The following is a 20462-nucleotide window of genomic DNA, read 5'->3' on the forward strand; positions in this document are numbered from 1 at the left end:
TCCAAATTAGAAATTTTCGTTCCGCAATGTTGCTCTGAACCAATATTTCAGATACCGGTACGTCTGTTTTACAATCAAAGTGAAATAATTTAATTGAATTCGTTAAGTTTCGATTTGAATAAATTATGAAAATACCGTGTTTTATATCATATTAGTGACATTTATTTTTCTTTGCTGTATTTCTTAGGATAAAATGTCTAGTCACAAACAACTTAAAGAAAGATGTGCATATTGTACAATTTATTTATGATTCCTACATAAGCTTAATCGGAATGGATCTTAGGCCCACCTGAAAGTTCTTGAAGATTATGTTTAAGAAATAGAGATCGTGGTAATGGTGATGAAAACTCGTCAAATTTAGTGTTTCCATTAATTAACCTCTGTAAGAGTATATTTACAAATGCGATCTAAACTTGAATACGGGAAAGCACCCTTACCTGTGATAGCTGTATGCCGAATTTTGTGACAAGGTTAGATTGGGTTTGATACAGGGTTAAGTGAGCCTAGGTAGACCCGAGATCTTTGACAAATAGCCTCAAGGTCTGTCGAAGTCTGTGACAGATAGAAGTGATTGCATAACTTCTCTCGTGGTTGGAGATCCTGCTTAGGCCTACCCCTATTCAAGTTTCACCTTATTGTGTTGTGTTTTAGTCTATGAAATTCAAATTTGTTTAACTTGTTACCAACATAAAGTCAACGCTGAGTTCTCTGTAAACTAGTACTCACCTGTAATCTTGAACCAACTTCTTGGCCCTGTCGAGCTGTCCCGGGGTGGCAAAGATATTACGTGCATCTGTTAAAATGAAAAAGTGCTTGACTCTTCCCAGGTAGGTGCTTTGATCCCATCGAGGTTGGTTAATATTAATATCCAATCTCTTCTCTCCACTACCGATAATATCACTTCCCTTGAATTCGGAACTAGGCATTCCTTATTTTACCGTTGATCGTAAAAAGAAAGTCTTAATTTACAGTTCAGCTTGAAAATGTTAAGGAAAATTTATTTAAGAATAAATATTGTCGCATATATGTAAACAACACCAAATTTATATAATATTACATGTATGTTATTACTTTTATATTATATAATATTTTACACACATTACACATGTTACAAACATTATGAACTGAAAATACAACAATGGCATGGAGGATTAAAAAAACGCGAATCTCATTTCTAACTCTTCCTTGTTAATCGCTGCTTTGTAAGGACAATGGAGGAACTAAAGTCGTTTCTTACCAACATTCTACCGAACAATTACTCTATTTTATAATAGAGCCACAGTCTACTATATACAGTCACGAAGCTTGAGTTTTGAGGGTGCTAGAAACAATAGACTGTGACGGTACTATTTTGCATTGCCTATAATGAGGCGATATTAGCGATCCTAGTGGTGAACAACGATCTAATGTTTGCATATTTACTACGTATTGAGCTTCGCGACTGTATATACTAGACTGTGATAGAGCAGTAGTTCTCAAAGTGGGGTCCCCGAAGCTCATATTCTCGATCGGAACATTTTTTTTCTTCCTTCAAAAGAGTTTTTATTTTATTTTATTATTTTTTTGGTGGCAATAATGTCAGAAGCGCATTGGTCTTTGTCAGATGGCTCTGTCTTTGTTCTTTTTGGAATACGGTAACATAGATTCGTTCAAATTATTGTCGTGTGTTAAACAGAGTAAAGCTAGGCGCTCACTTACCGGAACGGCTCCGTACGGCGAGTTCGGATTTTTAATCTTTGCATTATTTAAATAGATTAACGCTTCTGTCGGTATGACCGAATTCCGTCCAGAATTCTGGTCAGAGAATTCTAAACGGATTTACGTACGGTCCAAGATTGAAATAAGGAATGTCATGGAAAATATATCGATTGCAAGGCCTATAAATCGCGGTAATATTGAAGGCATAATGAAATGGTTGACGCGAAGGTTATTTTATTAAGTTCAAAAGTATGAAATTATGAAATTTATGAAATTAGAATTAAAGCAATGTAATATGGAGAAAGAACATATGTGATGAGATTGGGATAATACTAAATTAACCAGGTGTGTCCTTCATATTTTAAGTTACAGAGCTATTCATTTTATTTCCAAATTCAGTTCAGAACTACAATGAAATAATGCACTCTAGCGGTAAATTACAACGCTTCGTCACGTCTTGGGTTTCTGCCATCATGGAGAATTGCTCCGAATCAACAGACATAATACGGTTCGTTCTCTCATCGCAGCTTCAATCCGTCAGAATGCTTCCTATGAGATTTATGAGGAGGTTGGTTGCGTCTCTTCTGATGGATCTACTAGACATGCTGATATCATCATAATTGATCGGCAGAAGGATAAGGGTGCCATTCTTGATCCCACAATCCGTTTTGAGATGCATGAGCAACAGCCACAAGAGGTGTGTCGTGAAAAACAAGTCATATATGAGTCTTGTTGTCAGCATCTTGGAGCACAATACCACATTACACATTGGACAGTTTTTGGGCTCATGTTCGGTGCCCGTGGCATGATCCCACGTGAAACTTTAAATCAACTTAAACAATATAAAATTTTTGATGCAACGATTGATGCCATAGGATCTCACGTGTTAAAATCATCCTTAGCTATAATTAGTAATCATTTGTACCCAACAAAATTTTTATTGTAAATGATTTCCTACGTTTTCTTATCTTAATGTTTTTTCTTTTTCTTTCCAAGTGTCACAAAATTGTTTTGTTTACTTATTATTCTTTATGAATTGATTAGTAGGCCGATCTATCGAACCCTTATTTAGGGCGGCTTTTGTTTATACAAATTATCTATCATTCGGAAATGCGGACAATGAGCGATTCTATAATAAAAATCCGAATGCAACGAACGAATTTTTTCCTGTAAGTGAGCGCCTGCAAGAAAGATTTTTTATGTCGCAATAATGTCTCAAGTCAGACAAGCGCATTGGCCTCTGTTGATACAGCCCCTGATCATGTGATCTGGGGTCTGGGATATAACTTAAATAGGCCTAACTTGTTGAAAGTTTTCATGTGTTATTAAAGTTATTAAACAGTGTAAGATAAGTTTAACCAGGATAACAGAGAGGGTTTGGAATTGAATGGGTTACATCAGCTGCTTGTCTATGCGGATGACGTGAATATGTTAGGAGAAAATCCCCAAACTATTAGGGAAAACACGGAAATTTTACTTGAAGCAATAAAGGTAGAGGGGCAAAGAAGGCCTGACGGCTTATCTCTACCAGGTTAAATTTGTAAATACTGGTAGTTTCGTAGTACCTGGTACTCGTTACATAGGTCGTTTTTGTGTTTACACAGTGGCTCCTTTCTCGAAAGAATTTTAATAGTTTGTTACTAAAGAGATAGATTTGGAAGAAAATCCCGAAAAGACAAGATTATGTCTCGTGACCAGAATATTGTATGAAATGGAAATATAAAAATTGGAAATTTATCCTTTGAAGACGTAGAAAAATCCAAATACCTTGGAGCATCAGTAACAAATACAAAGAATACTCAAGAGGAAATTAAACGCACAATAAATATGGGAAATACCTGTTATTATTCGGTTGAGAAGCTTTTGTCACCAGCTCTCAAAAATGCTGAAAGTTACAATTTATAAAACAATTATATTACCAGTTGTTCTGTATGGTTGTGAAACTTGGACTCTCACTTTGAGAGAGGAACATAGGTTAAAGGTGTTTGAGAATAAGATGCTTAGGAAAATATTTGGAGCTAAGAGGGATGAAGTTACAGGAGAATGGAGAAAGTAACACAACGCAGAACTGCACGCATTGTATTCATCTGACATAATTAGGAACATTAAACTCAGACGTTTGAGATGGGCAGGGCATGTAACACGTATGGGCGAATTCAGAAATGCACATAGAGTGTTAGTTGGGAAGTCGGAGGAAAAAAGACCTTTGGAGAGGCCTAGGCGTAGATGGGAAGATAATATTCAAATGGATTTGAGGGAGGTGGGATATGATTGTATAGACTGGATTAGGGACCGATGGCGGGCTTATGTAGGGGCGGAAATGAACCTCCAGGTTCCTTAAAAGCCATAAGTATGTAAGTTAGAATGAATGAGATATATAAACAATTTAATACTCTTTCAGATTAAGTGTCATAATAGGCCTAAAGGGTGGGGGTAAGAGGTGAAACCTAAAATGCAATTAACAATGGTTTTAAACTTCCGCCTCGATATCTAAATTTACGTGGTTTTTAATTAAACGTAATTAATTGAAATAAACAATGGTTATTGAGACTGGAAAATTTTGAAATGAAAGCCCGGTATAATGTAAAGTGACAGTTTAGAAAAATGTTTTTATGAATAAGAAACACTATTTTCTACATCGTCGCTACTTACATCATACAACAACATGACGATACTTACGGTATTCTAGATTCATACTCATATTTTATTGATTTATATTTTTGTATTGTATGATACCACACTATCAATTTGCGAGTCAACCACTCTCTCCTAACCATCTCTCCAAACATCACACTCAGGTATACTTACAAAGAATTTTTTATAGCTGCTTGGTGAGTATTAGTGTCGTACCTCATTGAGAGTTCATTAACTGTTGGAATTTTTTTCCTTCAGAATAAATTATCTTCTTTCTCTTTAAAATGGCATAGACCTCTTCTAAAGTAAGGCACGAATGACCCATTGTGCGCCTCATAAACTAGAAATGAACTTAGGAAACAATATTGGGTGATCAGTCTTCTGGATCTCCTAGGAAGACAGCGTTTTTCCCCGAGGTGCTGATGTCTGATTTGGCCTAAGTCTGGACAAACTATCAAAACATACGAGGTGATTACTCAAAATCTATCCCACATTTCCTATAGGTTAGGTCCCCTGCGTTGCCCAATATGTGTATGCTTATTCAGGTGACAGTGTCCAGTCAGGAAAAATAAATATATTATTTAAACCCAAGTTGTCTGTATATGCGAGAATTTTTATTACCGGTATTTCCATCGTTTCCTAGATGGTGAGACATCCGAAGTTTCGGATGTAGGATCCGTCAGCAGGGAAGGTAGGGAAAGGGAAATGGGAAAACCTATATGTTGGATCCGTTAACAAGAGCTATTTTGCATAAATGGACACCACCGTGAAAGCCTCAAGTCACACTTTAAATATAATACGTAAATAATCTAAAGCTCCAAAATTATAGACAGGCAGATTCAGGAAGAATTATTGTAAATATTTTTGAGGGTGGGAGTAAAGACTAATATAAATAAAAATGTCATATTTATAAACATGCATCCAATTTTCATGGCTGTGGAAATACAGCTGTTCGAATGTTACGTATAACAAGCCTTACAAATGATATTACTGAACGACAAATGACTACATACAAACGAATGGTAGGTCTACGTGTCGCTCTTCTGAAATCGTCTGACAGCGCTGTCCATAATGGGTGTAGAGAAACAGCTGTTTGTAGTTAGCCTGTACAAATTCGATGGGCATGCAAGTTTGAAACAAATGACAAGCACTAGGCACTCTGAATAACATGTGACCACAGTAGTTGTTTTCTTACTGTCTTTGGTATTACAAGTGTTTCTAACAATGTCCACATCTTTACACATGCTAAATATATCAATATGATATTTGTTTATGGATTTTGTGATTGAAATGCTAGATCTTATAATTCCCGAACGATGGATCGGCCGCGGCGGTCACGTGCATTGGCCACTAAGGCCTTAATTCTGTCAATTTTTGTCTTTGGGGGTGGATGAAAGGCGAATTGTACAAAAGCAAAGTAAGTACAAGGGACGAATTGGTCGCTCGCATTATGAATAGCGCTGCCCTCAAAAAACAAGACTACGTCAGTAGAACAACACTTGAAGTTAAGTTGTCAACGAAGCTGAAAAGTGCACTGGTGTCCGTGGTGAAAATTTTAAACTGTTGAAATGTATTGATACCATGTAAATAAGCAATAAATGTAATTATTGCCATTAGTTTTTCCTTCTTGCCACTTATAAGACTTGTTATGTGTAACTCTCAGAGAGCACTATCTCGACACCCTTTGAGAATTAAACATTTATATAAACTTTTTTACTCAGTTGTATGATATAGTTAAAACAGCTCTATACAGAGGATAGTCTTTCCTTTCCTGAGACATATCCAGTCATTTGAAAGGAAATGAGTGCTTTACAGATCAAGAGGCGAGACCTGGCATGTGAGCTGCACGAGAGGGGAATGGCTGGGCAAATGGAAAGAGAGTTTGGTGCGAGAGGGGTGGTTAATATTACTTGTTCAGTTCAGACTAAAACCTTATTCCCTCCCCCTACATACTCACTGATGATATAACTATGTTGCACGATAAGGACACTCAACAGGTGTTGACTTCTCTACTGAATGTTTTCTGCTTTGTATTTTGGATGAAGGTACAAGGATTACTTTATAAATTCTATCTTCATAATTATCTACATTTTGTATTTTTCAGTCTTGAGCAATATGCACCTTAAAATTTAAATAAAACAATACATTCAAAAATTAAACAGAAAGTGAAAATGATATATTATTTTATCAATGAAATTCTTGTGTAAAGTATTGATGTATAAGGTGTTGAGATAAATATACACATCAGAAAAAGTTTTTCATAACGACGAATAGTACGGAAAAAAAATAAACATGTAGGCTGCTACATGCCATTCATGATCTTGTAAAGTGTATCGTTTTGAAAAATCCGCGTGCTCGTCCGCTGTTTTGCGACCAATCACTTCCCACATCTTCTGCTGCCTACAGAGGAAGAGTAGACACCTCATATCACGGCTTGTACGCATTCGGTGCATATTGTCAGTCACATAAACATCCCTAGGCGATTCATCACACTGTTTAACCGGACACACATCGTCGCATTGATCCAGCAAGGTCAACTCAACTGTGGCAAACCGTCTTGGAGTCGATCAAAGTGACGAGTTACGAGTATGGAGGACGTATCAGCAGACACATTCCGTGTCTGATCTTCCTAGGACAGGTCGTCCTCGTTCCACAATAGCAGCTCAAGACCGCTTTGTTAGACTATAATAAACGCCACAAGGAGCCCGATGACTAGCGCCACAGAACTCCTGGCTGACTTGCGACGGGCTTCAGGAGTGCAAGTTTCCACCCGGACCATCAGGAATCGTTTGCATGCGAAAACCCTATATTCAAGGTCTCTCAGTCGTGTCCCCTTCCTTGACCGCCACAGAACTGTTCGTCAGAGACGAGTCCAACCACACCGTGAAAGGGGACTTGGAGTGGCGTTTTGTGCTGTTCACGGACGAAACCAGGATCGCCTTGCACCCCGACAGTCGTCGCACCAGGGTCTGGAAGGATGAGAGACCTAGTGCCAGGCTGCATCATGTCCAAGGAGTTCACGCAATCCGCGGAGGGTCAGTCATGTTTTGGGCTAGTATCATGCTGGGACGGCGGAAGCCGCTAGTGCCTATTGACGACGGGCGACCTCTGTGGTGTAGGGGCCAGTATGCCGGTCTCTTACGCAGAGGACCCGGGTTCGATTCCCGGTCGGGTTGAATTTCCTGGTTGAGGTTTTTCAGAGTTTCCCCTGGACCGTAAGGCAAATGCCAGGAAATTCGGACCATAACATCCCTGAATATCACCGGCCTCATTCATCACCGAAATCATATTCATAACAAATCAGTAATACATATACGCTACAGTCGTCATCTAGTTCACAACAATAGAACCAGTTTCAACAATAGTATACAGACCTTCGGATTTCACACAGAAGATTAACTCTCGATATGACCAGAGATGTTAAAGCGAGTATAAATAACGAGAGAAAAAAAATGACGGGCGAGCGTTACATTCGTGAGGTGTTGCGACCAATTGTGTGTCCATTCCGAGAAGAAATCGGCGATGAATTCATTCTTGTGGACGACAACGCAAGATCACATCAAGCGGAGGTGGTACAAAACTTCCTCCGACATTGCCCGAATGGAATGGCCTGTGATGTCGCCGGACATGAATTGAATCGAACATGCATGAGATATGCTGAAGCGTGCTATTGCCGAGCGTTTACACCTTCCCATAACCCGCCAAGGGGTCATGGAAGCCGCCGTCGAAGAGTGGGATCGCCTGCCTCAAGATCCGTGGTATGCCACGGCGAGTAAGAACCCTGCTGGACGTCCGTGATGGCCACGTTTCGTACTGAAATGTTACAGTCTGACAAAATTAAAAAAAAAAAAAAAACATATCAGTCTCTGTTCAACAGGCCAAATGTCTTTTATAATTTTCTTTTCACACATGAATAAATTCTTCATGATATTTTTGAGAATGCAATCTGTTTTGTAATAACCTAGCTCAAAATCCCAAATAAGCTCTGAATCACGACGAACAAGTGTTATGCAGAACTTGTTTTGATGTGTATATCACAAACATTGAATTAAAAAATTAAACACTAAGTGAAAAGGGTGTATTTATCAAAGGAATACTTGTATAAAATATTGACATATAAGCGATTGGAATAAATTTCACACTTCACAATCCTAAGTCGAAGAACACCCTTCTTGGTGGAGGATCTGCGCCTCTTTTTGTGATGCAGTTCTGAAACATTTTATAAAGGAGATAATTATATTCTAATCTTCGAAATTAAGCTTGAGTGTATTATTTACTTCACCCGTAAAAAAATACTTTTTTGTCTATAGATGTCTCTAAAAAAAAGCTGAAAAGGATCTTAGACAATGAAAAGTTATTGTAACTTTAGAACTGTAGCCAATAACACATTATGAGAATCTTGGAGGAGGCGGTCTACAAACGATTGAAACGCTGAAGAAGAGGTTAAAATTTAAAAAAGTGATGCTTATAGGCCTATGTCTATGACGGTATACTAGTTTAATTAATGTTTACGTGTTCATTTCATCATACTTCGTTCATATAGATTACTGATAAGATTCAGTGTAGCTTCATACATACCTGAAGTTCGGGCTGCAGGCGATCGAATGGCATGGACGCTCTATCACTGACAATGGCGCGGAACAATGGCGTGAGGAAAGTGCAGAACAAGGCGAGGAAGAGCATCTGGTTGGGAAGCGTAAGGTATGGATATCGGCAAAGTGTTCCGCGTTCTTCCAAGTACTCCATATAGAAGGGAGCCGCAACTGCACAGCAAATCCTTATAGTTCATATAGGCCTAATACAAAAACAAGGCTAGACATAAATGGCAGCTGAACGATAGCCTACTTCTCTCCCCCGTTCTTTCTGTATCACCTTGCTTCACCACTCTATACAAATCTCTGCGCTCTCGCATACCGGCGTGGGCTGCATGGCGCGCTCCCGACTCATAAGGATTTTTATGGATTCTGCTTATTTTGCTCGAAAAATAATATCTTGACAACAAATTATTGTAAGAGAAATGAGTTTTGTTGGTAATTGGCGAAGGAACGACACAGAATATGTAGGAATAGTGGAGAATTATTATTTTGTCCACCCACCGCTGTTATTCTGTTCATAATTATAGTCTAGTATAGATCATTCTTTACCTCGTGGAACTAAATGGATGTGTGAGCAGTATTTCATAGTAAGAATCTTATGGTGCGGAGTAAGTGAGCTAGCTAGCTGCAAGTGAGGCATAACGAGGGACGGAAGCCTCTCAGCCCATATTATTCTTCCCCTTACGCAAGTAGGTTTCACGAGTTAACGTCTATAAATTAATATGATGTCACTTAGAATGGAGCTATCGGATTACTATCGAGAAAGTTCTCTCGTTACGGTTGACAGAAATGATTAGGAGAAAGTTAGTCTATTAAGGTACAACTTCTATGAACTAAAGTTTTACCAAGAGGAGGAGCGACGACGAGTGCATGTTTTAGGGTATCGAGTAGAACGGAGTATTTTGCTGCCACAGTCGAGTATGCCAGCTTTTTGTCTTTGTTGTCGTATATAACAATGCCATCCTCGATGTCACTGTAACAGAATAACAATTTAATAATTTAAAAAAGTAAATAAGAAGAAAGATTTTCAAGATGAAAAAATTTTTTGGAAAGAGTAATTTTAATATAAAATTAATATAATATAATATAATATAATATAATATAATATAATATAATATAATATAACATATAAAAATTCTGTTTGAGACAAAACCGCATGGAAATATTTTATTCAAATCACTAGGTTGATGCAAAAGTTCTTAGCGTTTTTCTTCGTTATCACTAGACCTCGGAATTTTAGGCATGAAAATTTGACGTTTTAGACACCTAAAATAGGTTACAAAATGATGTAATTAGGCACTAATTTTTAATTTTAGGCAAGAAAAAATTTGCATTTTTGGTATCTAAAATGGGCCACAAAACGATTAGTTATGCATGAAAGTAAGTATTTTTACATTTTTCTATGTATCTTGCCAAAAAGGGCTGTGGTACTATTCAAAAACTTGCTACACAAAGAATTAAAGAAGCTTTCGAACACTTGTTTTCGGCATTGTTTCTCTTCACACTGCTATACAATGCAACTAATACAATACAGGATATGAGGACTAAACCATATAAACAGAAGAAAACTGTAAGTCCTGTCGCTCTTATTTCCGGCAACCAATCACGTTGCAGGTCGAATACATTTAAACGTGTGCGTCTTTTCATTCGTTTCTGATGACGTTATATGCTTCCTAAGACTCGATAAATACTTAATATAATCGCCCGCCATTTTGGCTCTTTCGTTGGTGTTCGCAGAAAGCACACGAGGACGTTATTTGCCGCCCAATTATTTGCTCAAATACAATGCGCTTGATTTATTATCATAGGATCTACGACATGATAATGTTTAATGGTGCGGCAAATAGATTCCTCGTCTGGTAACTCGGCAACGAAAGAACAAAAATGGGGAACGATACTCCCTGCCTAGACTTTATAGAGAGAGGCGTAAGCAAAGAGGAGGAGTCACGCCAGAAATAACAGCGACGCGACTTATAGAAATGAAATTTAAGCTATGTATTTATCGTTGAAGCATTCAAAACGGTTGGTAGTTAAAACGTTAATCAGAAGCATATCAATTGTTGGCGGCCAGCCTAAATAGTTATCTTTTCACTGTTGACGCGAATTCGCCTATAGTCTTCGCATGACAATGTGGTGTCATTCCGTGTGTGAGACAAATTTTAAAATAAATAATTTTAAGTAGGCCTAAACTATAATTACCTATTAATTCTTAAAAGTTCTTCAAATTCTTAAAAAAAAAACATAAAAATCACCTGTTTAGGCAGGTTTAGGCACAAAAAGGAAAAAATAGGCACTGACCCCCATTTTAGATAATATTTTAGGCACTATAAATTGCTCCCAATGAGTATAATTTCCCATAAATTGCAAACATCTGCAATTATTTTGCACATTTTCCTAAAGGAACTAAATAGGCATTTGCCTAAAAATCCGAGGTCTAGTTATCACACACTGCGATGTTAAGGAGATTGTTCATCCTTTGTCATTTGGAGTGTTGTATTTGTAGATACGCTTTGAATTTTACTCGTTTGAAGAAAGTTTGTGCTATGTGTGGGTTAAAGAAGATGGAGTGTCAAGTGCAAAAAGGAAAACGAACACTACCGACATTATTCTTCTGTTTGAGTTTAATAAAGAAACAAAGGCAGCGGAGGCGGCTCGAAAGATTTGTGTCGTACGGAAAATACCACCGGAGAAAGCACTACAAGAAAATGCTTCTGTTGTTTCAGCAAACAACACCCCATATAAAAGTTAGTGTCCAACCACAAAAGATGATGATGTTATGTTTCTGCTGGGATAAATCTTAATGAAATATATATATTAACGCATAGGATTGTTAAACACTGACCACAATAGTAATGAAACGATGACAGATGTAATTGGCAAGGTACAATTTTATTAAAGCTTCTATTGTAAGTTCTTTTTGTGTTTTGTTTTTCTATTAATTTATTCTTTAGTCATTTCTCTTTTTTTTTCTTATCTTACTTTCCTTACTTTCATTCAATAATTCTTTGTTTCTTCTTTTCATTCATTCATACATTCTCTTTCATTCATTCATACATTCTCTTTCATTCATTCATACATTCTGTTTCTAATTTTCTTTCTTTATTGCGTGCACTTATTAATTAACCACTTAATTCTTCATTTAGTTCGTCAATTGCATTCATTACAGTGTTCTTTTTTGCTTCCTTAATAGTGTTTATTCCTTCATCCTTTCATGCATTTATACAAAGTGTACACACGTACGCACACATACACACTTTCATTCATTCCCCTTTTTTCCTTCTTTCTTTTTCCTTTCCTTCATTTTTTTAACCCTCCATTTTGCCTTTTTTATTTTTCTCTTCCTTTCTTCCTTTTTTCCTTTCCCTAATTTTACTGTCTTTCTTTCTTTCTCCCTCCCTCCCTCCCTTCCTTCCTTCCATCTTCTAATGTTTCTCGCTTCCTTCTTCTGTTTATTTCTTTCTCTCTTCTGTGCGTTTTTTTTTATTTTGTCGTGTAATATCTACGTAAACTAATATGTCTAACAAAAAATGAAAGTATTTTGCGACACGGAAATCAAAATGTGCTTGCCATGGAAATACTTACATAAAATCCGAAAAATTGAACAATGTGAAGGAGTTCATTTCCATACACAAGCTGAGTCCACTTAACGTACTTCGAAAAGTTTATTATAATCCATGGAGGTTGCAATAATGTTATTCAGTGTTCTTCGACATCGACGCGAAACAGTTGCGTGCACAATACATGTGTAACTATAGAAAGTTAATACAAGCTTGAAATCAATTACATACAGATGAATAAAAAAATAACAATAGCAACAATTACGGAATGTGTTTTTACACAGTATACCAGTTAACTGTTAATATTATATCCTAATATGTGGATCTAAAGCAGTTCTTTGCTTTTCCTCTTAATAGTACTGTCTGTTTTAAAGCATTATTATTATTATTATTATTATTATTATTATTATTATTATTATTATTATTATTATTATTATTTCACTGCGGGCTAAAGCAGGGAGATGCACTATCACCTTTACTTTTTAACTTCGCTTTAGAATATGCCATTAGGAAAGTTCAGGATAACAGGCAGGGTTTGGAATTGAACGGGCTACATCAGCTTCTTGTCTATGCAGATGACGTGAATATGCTAGGAGAAAATACACAAACGGTTAGGGAAAACACGGAAATTTTACTTGAAGCAAGTAAAGCGATCGGTTTGGAAGTAAATCCCGAAAAGACAAAGTATATGATTATGTCTCGTGACGGGAATATTGTACGAAATGGAAATATAAATATTGGAGATTTATCCTTCGAAGAGGTGGAAAAATTCAAATATCTTGGAGCAACAGTAACAAATATAAATGACACTCGGGAGGAAATTAAACGCAGAATAAATATGGGAAATACGTGTTATTATTCGGTTGAGAAGCTCTTATCATCCAGTCTGCTGTCCAAAAATCTGAAAGTTAGAATTTATAAAACAGTTATATTACCGGTTCTTCTATATGGCTGTGAAACTTGGACTCTCACTCTGAGAGAGGGACATAGGTTAAGGGTGTTTGAGAATAAGGTGCTTAGGAAAATATTTGGGGCTAAGCGGGATGAAGTTACAGGAGAATGGAGAAAGTTACACAACACAGAACTGTACGCATTGTATTCTTCACCTGACATAATTAGGAACTTGAAATCCAGACGTTTGAGATGGGCAGGGCATGTAGCACGTATGGGCGAATCCAGAAATGCATATAGAGTGTTAGTTGGGAGACCGGAGGGAAAAAGACCTTTAGGGAGGCCGAGACGTAGATGGGAGGATAATATTAAAATGGATTTGAGGGAGGTGGGGTATGATGATAGAGACTGGCTTAATCTTGCACAGGATAGGGACCGATGGCGGGCTTATGTGAGGGCGGCAATGAACCTTCGGGTTCCTTAAAAGCCATTTGTAAGTAAGTTTGTAAGTATTATTATTATTATTATTATTATTATTATTATTATTATTATCATCATCATCATCATCATTATTGTTATTACTGTAGGATTAACTGTTATTCATAGCTTATTTCATTCCGCTCATTCCACACAATTCCTGCAGCAAATTGTATTAATTTAACCTACTTCCATTACTCTAATTCCTGTATAAACTTTAAACATGCAATCATAATGAATTCCTCAAATTCTCTCTTACTTTTTTCTTTATTTTCTTTTATTTATTTCTTCCTTTTATTCATTCTTTTTCACCAATTCATTCATTCATTCATTCATTCATTCATTCATTCATTCATTCATTCATTCATTCATTCATTCGTGCTTTGCTTTCTTTTTTTCTTTAATTTCTCCTTATGTTTCATTGTTCATATTTTTCTATCGTCTAACCATTATTTATTTTCACGTGATTCAACTTACTTGTACCTAGTGAAGGGAACTGTGACGCAAGTACCCACTACAGCAGCCAGGGCCGGGCCCATGCGAGAAGTGATGGGTGCAAAACACTGCGAACACAGAGATCATTTTCTTTTATTCCTGCTGCACAAAAGTTTTCCAAGTAATGGCTAGTGTTTTTTTCTAACTTTCATTCATCAATCGTGCAGAAGCTGATCAATAATCACAATGTGTTCAACCGAAGTCCTCATAACGTGAACCATGAGGAGAACCGATCCCACATTCAATGAAACATGCAAAAAACAGCTTAGAATGATGGCGTACATTGCGTAAGAAACGCTATATTTTAAGATGAATTGGATGATTTCATGAATTATTACTTTTCGCTGCTGATCAGCTATAGCTTTTTTAGAACTAACACTAAATAATGATTTTGTTGCTTGGACAAAAATATCCCATTGTCGTATCTAAAACAAGATTTATTTTTTTCCATATTTATAATATTATAATATTATTCTCTGGATCTGTTGAGTCTTGGCAATGATTAGTCTTGACTTGAAAGTAATGAAGAAATGAGAGAACCTTCCTCCTTAAATATTTCCCTTTGTGGCATATATATTGACGTTTATGTCCAATGTCAACTGCCATTATACCAGGGGCGCACTCGATCCGGTGCTGTGGATTGAATTCGGCGTAGCTCAGTGATCAGAGCGCTTGGTACGTAGAACCAAGGACCCGGAGCGAATTTTTCTCCACAAATATTAATTGTCAATATTACAGATATTATTCTGTAGGACAAATTAATAAATCCATAATAAGATATCAAATGATAGACGACATTAAGATATATGGATCATATGAGGAGACAAAGAGGAAAGCAGAAAATAGCAAAGGTTGGAGAAAGCTGGGTTTGCCCTTGGGCAGAACACTGAATGAATGAATATTCTTTTCGATGGTTGGTGCTGTAGATAAGACTACGTGGTCTAGACTCTAGTGCAGTGGCCGTCAGCACTCGCTGAAATGAGTAAATTGTGTTCGGTGCAACATCCTATGCCCCGTCGTGCAGCAGGCAGAGAGGGAGAGAGCATACCCGCCAGCAGCTACGGATGCACCATAGTGTAGTCTCTTATTCGCGGGTAAGTGACGCTAGCCCGAGGGTCCTGTGTGATGATGACCGCTGCTCTAGTGTACCAGACTGTCACTCAGGCTGTCCGAGTTCGCAGGTGGACAAAGTCGCAGTTTTTTATATGTATTGTTGTGAAACAAGCTGTAACTTCATAAGAACTCAAAATTTCAATAATGTCATTCAAAATATCACAATTCCCCCTTATCCTATGAGTGAGGCCCAACTGAATAACGTTCACGACGCAATCTGAAATGTCCCCTGTCCTCTAATGAGATTTTAAAAAATCAGCATTTAATCTTATTTATCTATTTAAAATGAACGTATATCACTTTCTGTGGGCCACTCTGTATATTATAACAATTGGAGTGTGATCCCAAAACGCGTTCAGTCCATTTTTATGAAGGGGCTGGGATAGTTTTTGTATCCACTATTTTATGGACTGAGCGAGTTTTCAAGTGACACGACCTCTATGACAAGGTTTACCGTTGTTTTGGAAGAAAATATGCTTAAAATATGACAGAGAGATGAAACATAATATGTATAAATAATAAAAAGGTCAAATGGACTGAGTGAGTTTTGGGAATCACACTCTTTAATTCTGACAACTATGTAAAGAGCGTTGACCAAGAAGAAGCTGAAAAACTGAGTACCACATTGGGTTACAAAGAATAAGTGATCCATTAAATGCATTACTAATGTTGCTTTCCAACAAGGAGGATTTTCGGCATTTATCATCTCACCTTAAACGCAGTATGGTAGAGGAGAGCAGTGCTAACCGCCGCCAGTGTGCCCGCACCGTAGCCAATAACAAGTTGTCTGTGAAATACCATGAAAGAATAGCATGAGACTATGTGTTGTGCCAAGAAAAATCTTAGCTATCTAAATGCAAAAGATTAATAGATATATTAAAATTGCTTTCGGCTGAGTTTTATACAGTATGAGTATCATAAATTCAGAATTAATGCAAGAGATAGCACTATCATCTCGTGGATGTTGCATTAATCATTAGTCAATCAATAGTTTTAGCCTGGCATTTGAAGGAGACACTTCTCGTTTGCATTGTGGAGAGTTGGTGTTCAAACTGGGCATGTAGAGGCATCAGATACCGTGACTCGTGAAGGTCAACTCAATTCATATGAAAAGCACGAAAGTATTTTTTTATCAGCTTGAAATAATATTAAACCGATGCGATTTTATAATCCTTCGATGTAATCATCCTTCTCAACCATGGCTCTCCAGCGTTTTGAAGTCCTCGGTGGTTCCCATGCTAGCCGTTTGATACGAGGTTCTTGGATTTTTAAAGGGTGATAAAATCCTAAGCATGGTGTCCTCTGGGAGGGAATAGAGTTGAAATCCCTTGTCATAGATTGACAGCACCTCATGCTTAATAAAGAGCTTCAGGCAAAATTTGTTAACCATTTCTTGCTCACATTGAATTTCGACGCTGAATAACCTCAAAATTTGAAAGCGTCGTTAAATAGAATACTACTAAGTACTACTAGGCCTACTGTTACTACCACCTACTACTACCAGCGTCGTGGAAGACTCATGATACTCGTCAGATCTCCTGTTATGCTCAGCATGCGATTATTCTCGTAGCGACAACAAACATTTTCACACTCGAGAAACGAGCTCCTTGAGGGACCATTACTAGCTTTGGAAATAAGATAAAGAACGTTGGACTCAAATTTTAACTTCAGGCAGCATACGATGAGACTTTCTATTGTGATTGGCCAACATCTCTTCGGATATGTGAATGTACGTTGTCATATCGTGTGATGTTCTTTTCCAGTTCAGTTTCTTTTAGAAAATTGTAGTATTTGCTTGATGCAAAAGTCCATAGCTCTTTTTTTTAGTTAAAAAAACAGAAATTCATCACTAATTACATGAAAGGAATTGGTTGGGTCACTGGCTGAGAAAGAAGTGCCTACTGAAGAATGAACTGGAAGGAATGGTGAACGGGAGAAGAGCTCGGGACATAAGAAGATATTAGATGACAAACGACTTAAGATAAATGGATCATATGCGGAGACTATGACAAAGGCTGATAATAGGAAAGATTGAAGAATGCTGGGTTTCCAGCGAAAGAACTGCCCTTGGACAGAACATTATGAATGAATGAATCTATGAATGTTGACACCGACGCGAATGCCTGCTTCATTCTAAACATCCCGAAGTAACTTCTTCGATCGTGGTTAATTATTATTGTACCTGAGACCTCTACATGCACAATTTAAAAGGTTTTTTTCATTTTGTTATTTTGCGACGCTTCATCAACTGCGGTGGTTATCTAGTGTCTGAGTAGATGAAGGTGATAATGCCGGCGTAATGAGTCCAGGGTTCTGCACCGAAAGTTACCCAGCATTTGCTCATAATGGATTGAGGGAAAACGCCGGAAAAACCTCAACCAGGTAACTTGTCTCAACCAGAATTTGAACCCGGACTCGTTCGTTTCACGGCCATAACATGCTAACCGTTACTCTACAGCGGTGGAAATTTCAATGGTAAACTACTCTTCTTTGCAAAATGATATAACACAGGACTAGTGTCTACTTCAAATACTAGACTACAAATTGTGAAAAATACACGATTATTTCATCAGATACGTGACAGTGCATTTCTTTTGAAATTACTTTCTTACAAGTATCCATAAATAGGATTGAGCTGGTTTTCAGAAGAATATACATATTTGCCCGCTATAACCTTCATTCACATCAAAAAGTTTGAATCTAGCATTGAAGCGCGGCATTTCCTTAAATCCTTGAATTGTGAACAGATGATTACACTCAATAAATAAAATTGATAAAGTTTTTTATTTCAAATATCTGCAACATATCTACATTATGTACTTCATTGCCGACAGTTATACGCGTATTAGATCGTGCTTTTTTCAAAATTTGAAATATGCACCCAACTTCATAAATGAAACAATTTTGAACTGTAGACCATAACGGAATCTTTGTAAGTGAATGATGCTAAATAAACATTGTCCTGATTCATGAAGATAGATACTTTCCCTCGATATATCTTAAGTCACATATGTTCAAAAATATTATTTCTCTTTGATTGCACTTCTGTCTGCTTTTATTTTTATTTATTCTCATTTTAAAGTAATTTCTCAATTACATGATTTACAATGCAACCCACAATACACATACAAATCATTTTTACAATCGTAAAAATTCATATATCTCTCTTCATTAAAAAATTGTATGGTTTTTAATAGATAGCAAGTAATTAATTTTACATAAATTCACAAGCAGCAGACATTCGTACATTGTAATCGCTTCTAATACTGTTTTATTATTTACTGATATCGATTACTCTACGTAAGACTACTACCATGCATCAAACCACGTGATCATACTTCAAGACTGGCTAACTACATGAGGCAGGGTAAATGGGATTCATTTGATCATAAGCTGTAATAGAATGTAATGGCATATAGTGGCATAGAACAAAATGGAATGTAATATATTAGCATATAATACAATTGGATACTTGGATAATTCGAATTATTGGTTAATTTGAATAGAAATTTAATCCCCTTTAAATTCATATTGAAACGAATGTTAAAACTTCATATGTAATTCCAATTTTCTAACTTTCATCTGGATAATTCGAAGGCAAAATTTCATTAAATCAGAAAGAAAATACGTACCCGTACGTAAATATTCCTGATTATGTGAGTATTTCTCCCTTAAATTTTCTAGGGAACACTGGGAGGCATCCATAAATCTGTTGCATCTATTGTGCGCCTAAATACCGTAATTTTTACGATTTTCGGTACTATCGTTTTCCCGTATTTATCGTTTTTGTTCCCTGTTCCTCTCCAAAGCGATGGATCGAGGTTTCCCTGTACTTTACTATACCTATGTATTTTATATTAAAATGTTAGAGATTAATTAGAAAGCTCTCTAACATTAATCACTTTCAGAAGTTTATCTAAAACTCCTTTCGTTGGTATCTCTGCCTCTAGTTTGTCATAGGTACGAAACAATTTATACTTTCTCCGAATTTATTACATTCACAGATTGAATGCCACACCGTCTCTCTTTCTAACCAATAAGTCTTACAGTACCACTCTGAACATGTGTTTCTAAAAGTAAGCGTGTTCTCGTTAAGTCTATCACAAACCTCAAATCGGTACGTTTTTAGAGCCGAAGTATGCTTAGTAACGTTCTTTTTTCCCTTTGTACGGAGGAGGGATCCGAGGCTAGCACCACAACCTCAAACAAACTTATTAAACAGGGTGAATCACAAAGTTTTCCCCGGTTTATGGAGGTGATTCCCGAGGTTATTTGGAACAAAAAATGTAAATAAATTAATGGGATCACATTCATAATTACGGAATTACGGTAATTTGAAAACGGCAGAAAAAATCTTTATTTCAGGACTTCACTAACAAAAATGCAAAAAAAAAAAAAAAAATTGAAATACAAACAATTCATTGTTTATATAGCAGTCTTTTTCATTCAGAGTGAATTTAAATCATATTTTCGAAAATGCCTCTCTGAACCCTTCCGCACGGGTGTGAATCGCACGTGTAGCATTTCGCAGCTTCACACGTTTGTTCCTTATTGTCGACGCGGCATCCAGAAAGCGTTGAAGCAACTCTTCGCGTGTTTGTATCTTAATCTGATACACATCTACACCAACGTAGTTATGGCAACAAACATGCCTAGCGCGCCATTCACTATGACGCGTTTCGAAAATGTGTTGTAACTCCGTAATGTGATCCCATTAATTTGTTTACATTTTTTGTTCCAAATAACCTCAGGAATTACCTCCATAAACCGGAGGAGAACTTCTTGAATCACTCTGTATATTACCATTCTTTTATTTAGAAATGATAGTGAAGTGCGAACGATCGGTAGATATCATAACTCGGCTGTGTGGTGCCATCTGTCGACTCAGGAATGTGCACTTAAGGACCTATTGAAGGTCTACTACAGTGTCCTTTCACAACTGATGCCGTCTGTCACAATACTACATCACACAGTGCAGTTTTGGGTAAATGCTATTGAAATG

At 37.0% G+C, this 20462-nt stretch overlaps 2 protein-coding genes across 2 annotated transcripts in view; both read right to left on the reverse strand.

The window, feature by feature from the left end:
- The window catches only part of LOC138712008 (sideroflexin-3-like), a 30256-nt gene extending 29176 nt beyond the window's left edge, over positions 1–1080 (reverse strand). Inside the window, exon 1 of the mRNA XM_069843382.1 lies at positions 727–1080. Coding sequence (XP_069699483.1) covers positions 727–926 — 200 coding nt within the window. The 5' untranslated portion in view covers positions 927–1080. The remainder of the gene's footprint in view (positions 1–726) is intronic.
- A 7328-nt stretch (positions 1081–8408) lies between these two features.
- LOC138711578 (sideroflexin-1-3-like) overlaps positions 8409–20462 on the reverse strand; it is a 28061-nt gene continuing 16007 nt past the window's right edge. Inside the window, exons 4-8 of the mRNA XM_069842734.1 lie at positions 16172–16247; positions 14330–14415; positions 9773–9900; positions 8911–9095; positions 8409–8541 (exon numbers count right to left, since the gene is read on the reverse strand). Of these exons, the coding sequence (XP_069698835.1) occupies positions 8476–8541; positions 8911–9095; positions 9773–9900; positions 14330–14415; positions 16172–16247 (541 nt within the window). The 3' untranslated portion in view covers positions 8409–8475. The remainder of the gene's footprint in view (positions 8542–8910; positions 9096–9772; positions 9901–14329; positions 14416–16171; positions 16248–20462) is intronic.

This window comes from Periplaneta americana, chromosome 13 (genome assembly GCF_040183065.1).
Source record: "Periplaneta americana isolate PAMFEO1 chromosome 13, P.americana_PAMFEO1_priV1, whole genome shotgun sequence".
NCBI lineage: Eukaryota > Metazoa > Arthropoda > Insecta > Blattodea > Blattidae > Periplaneta > Periplaneta americana.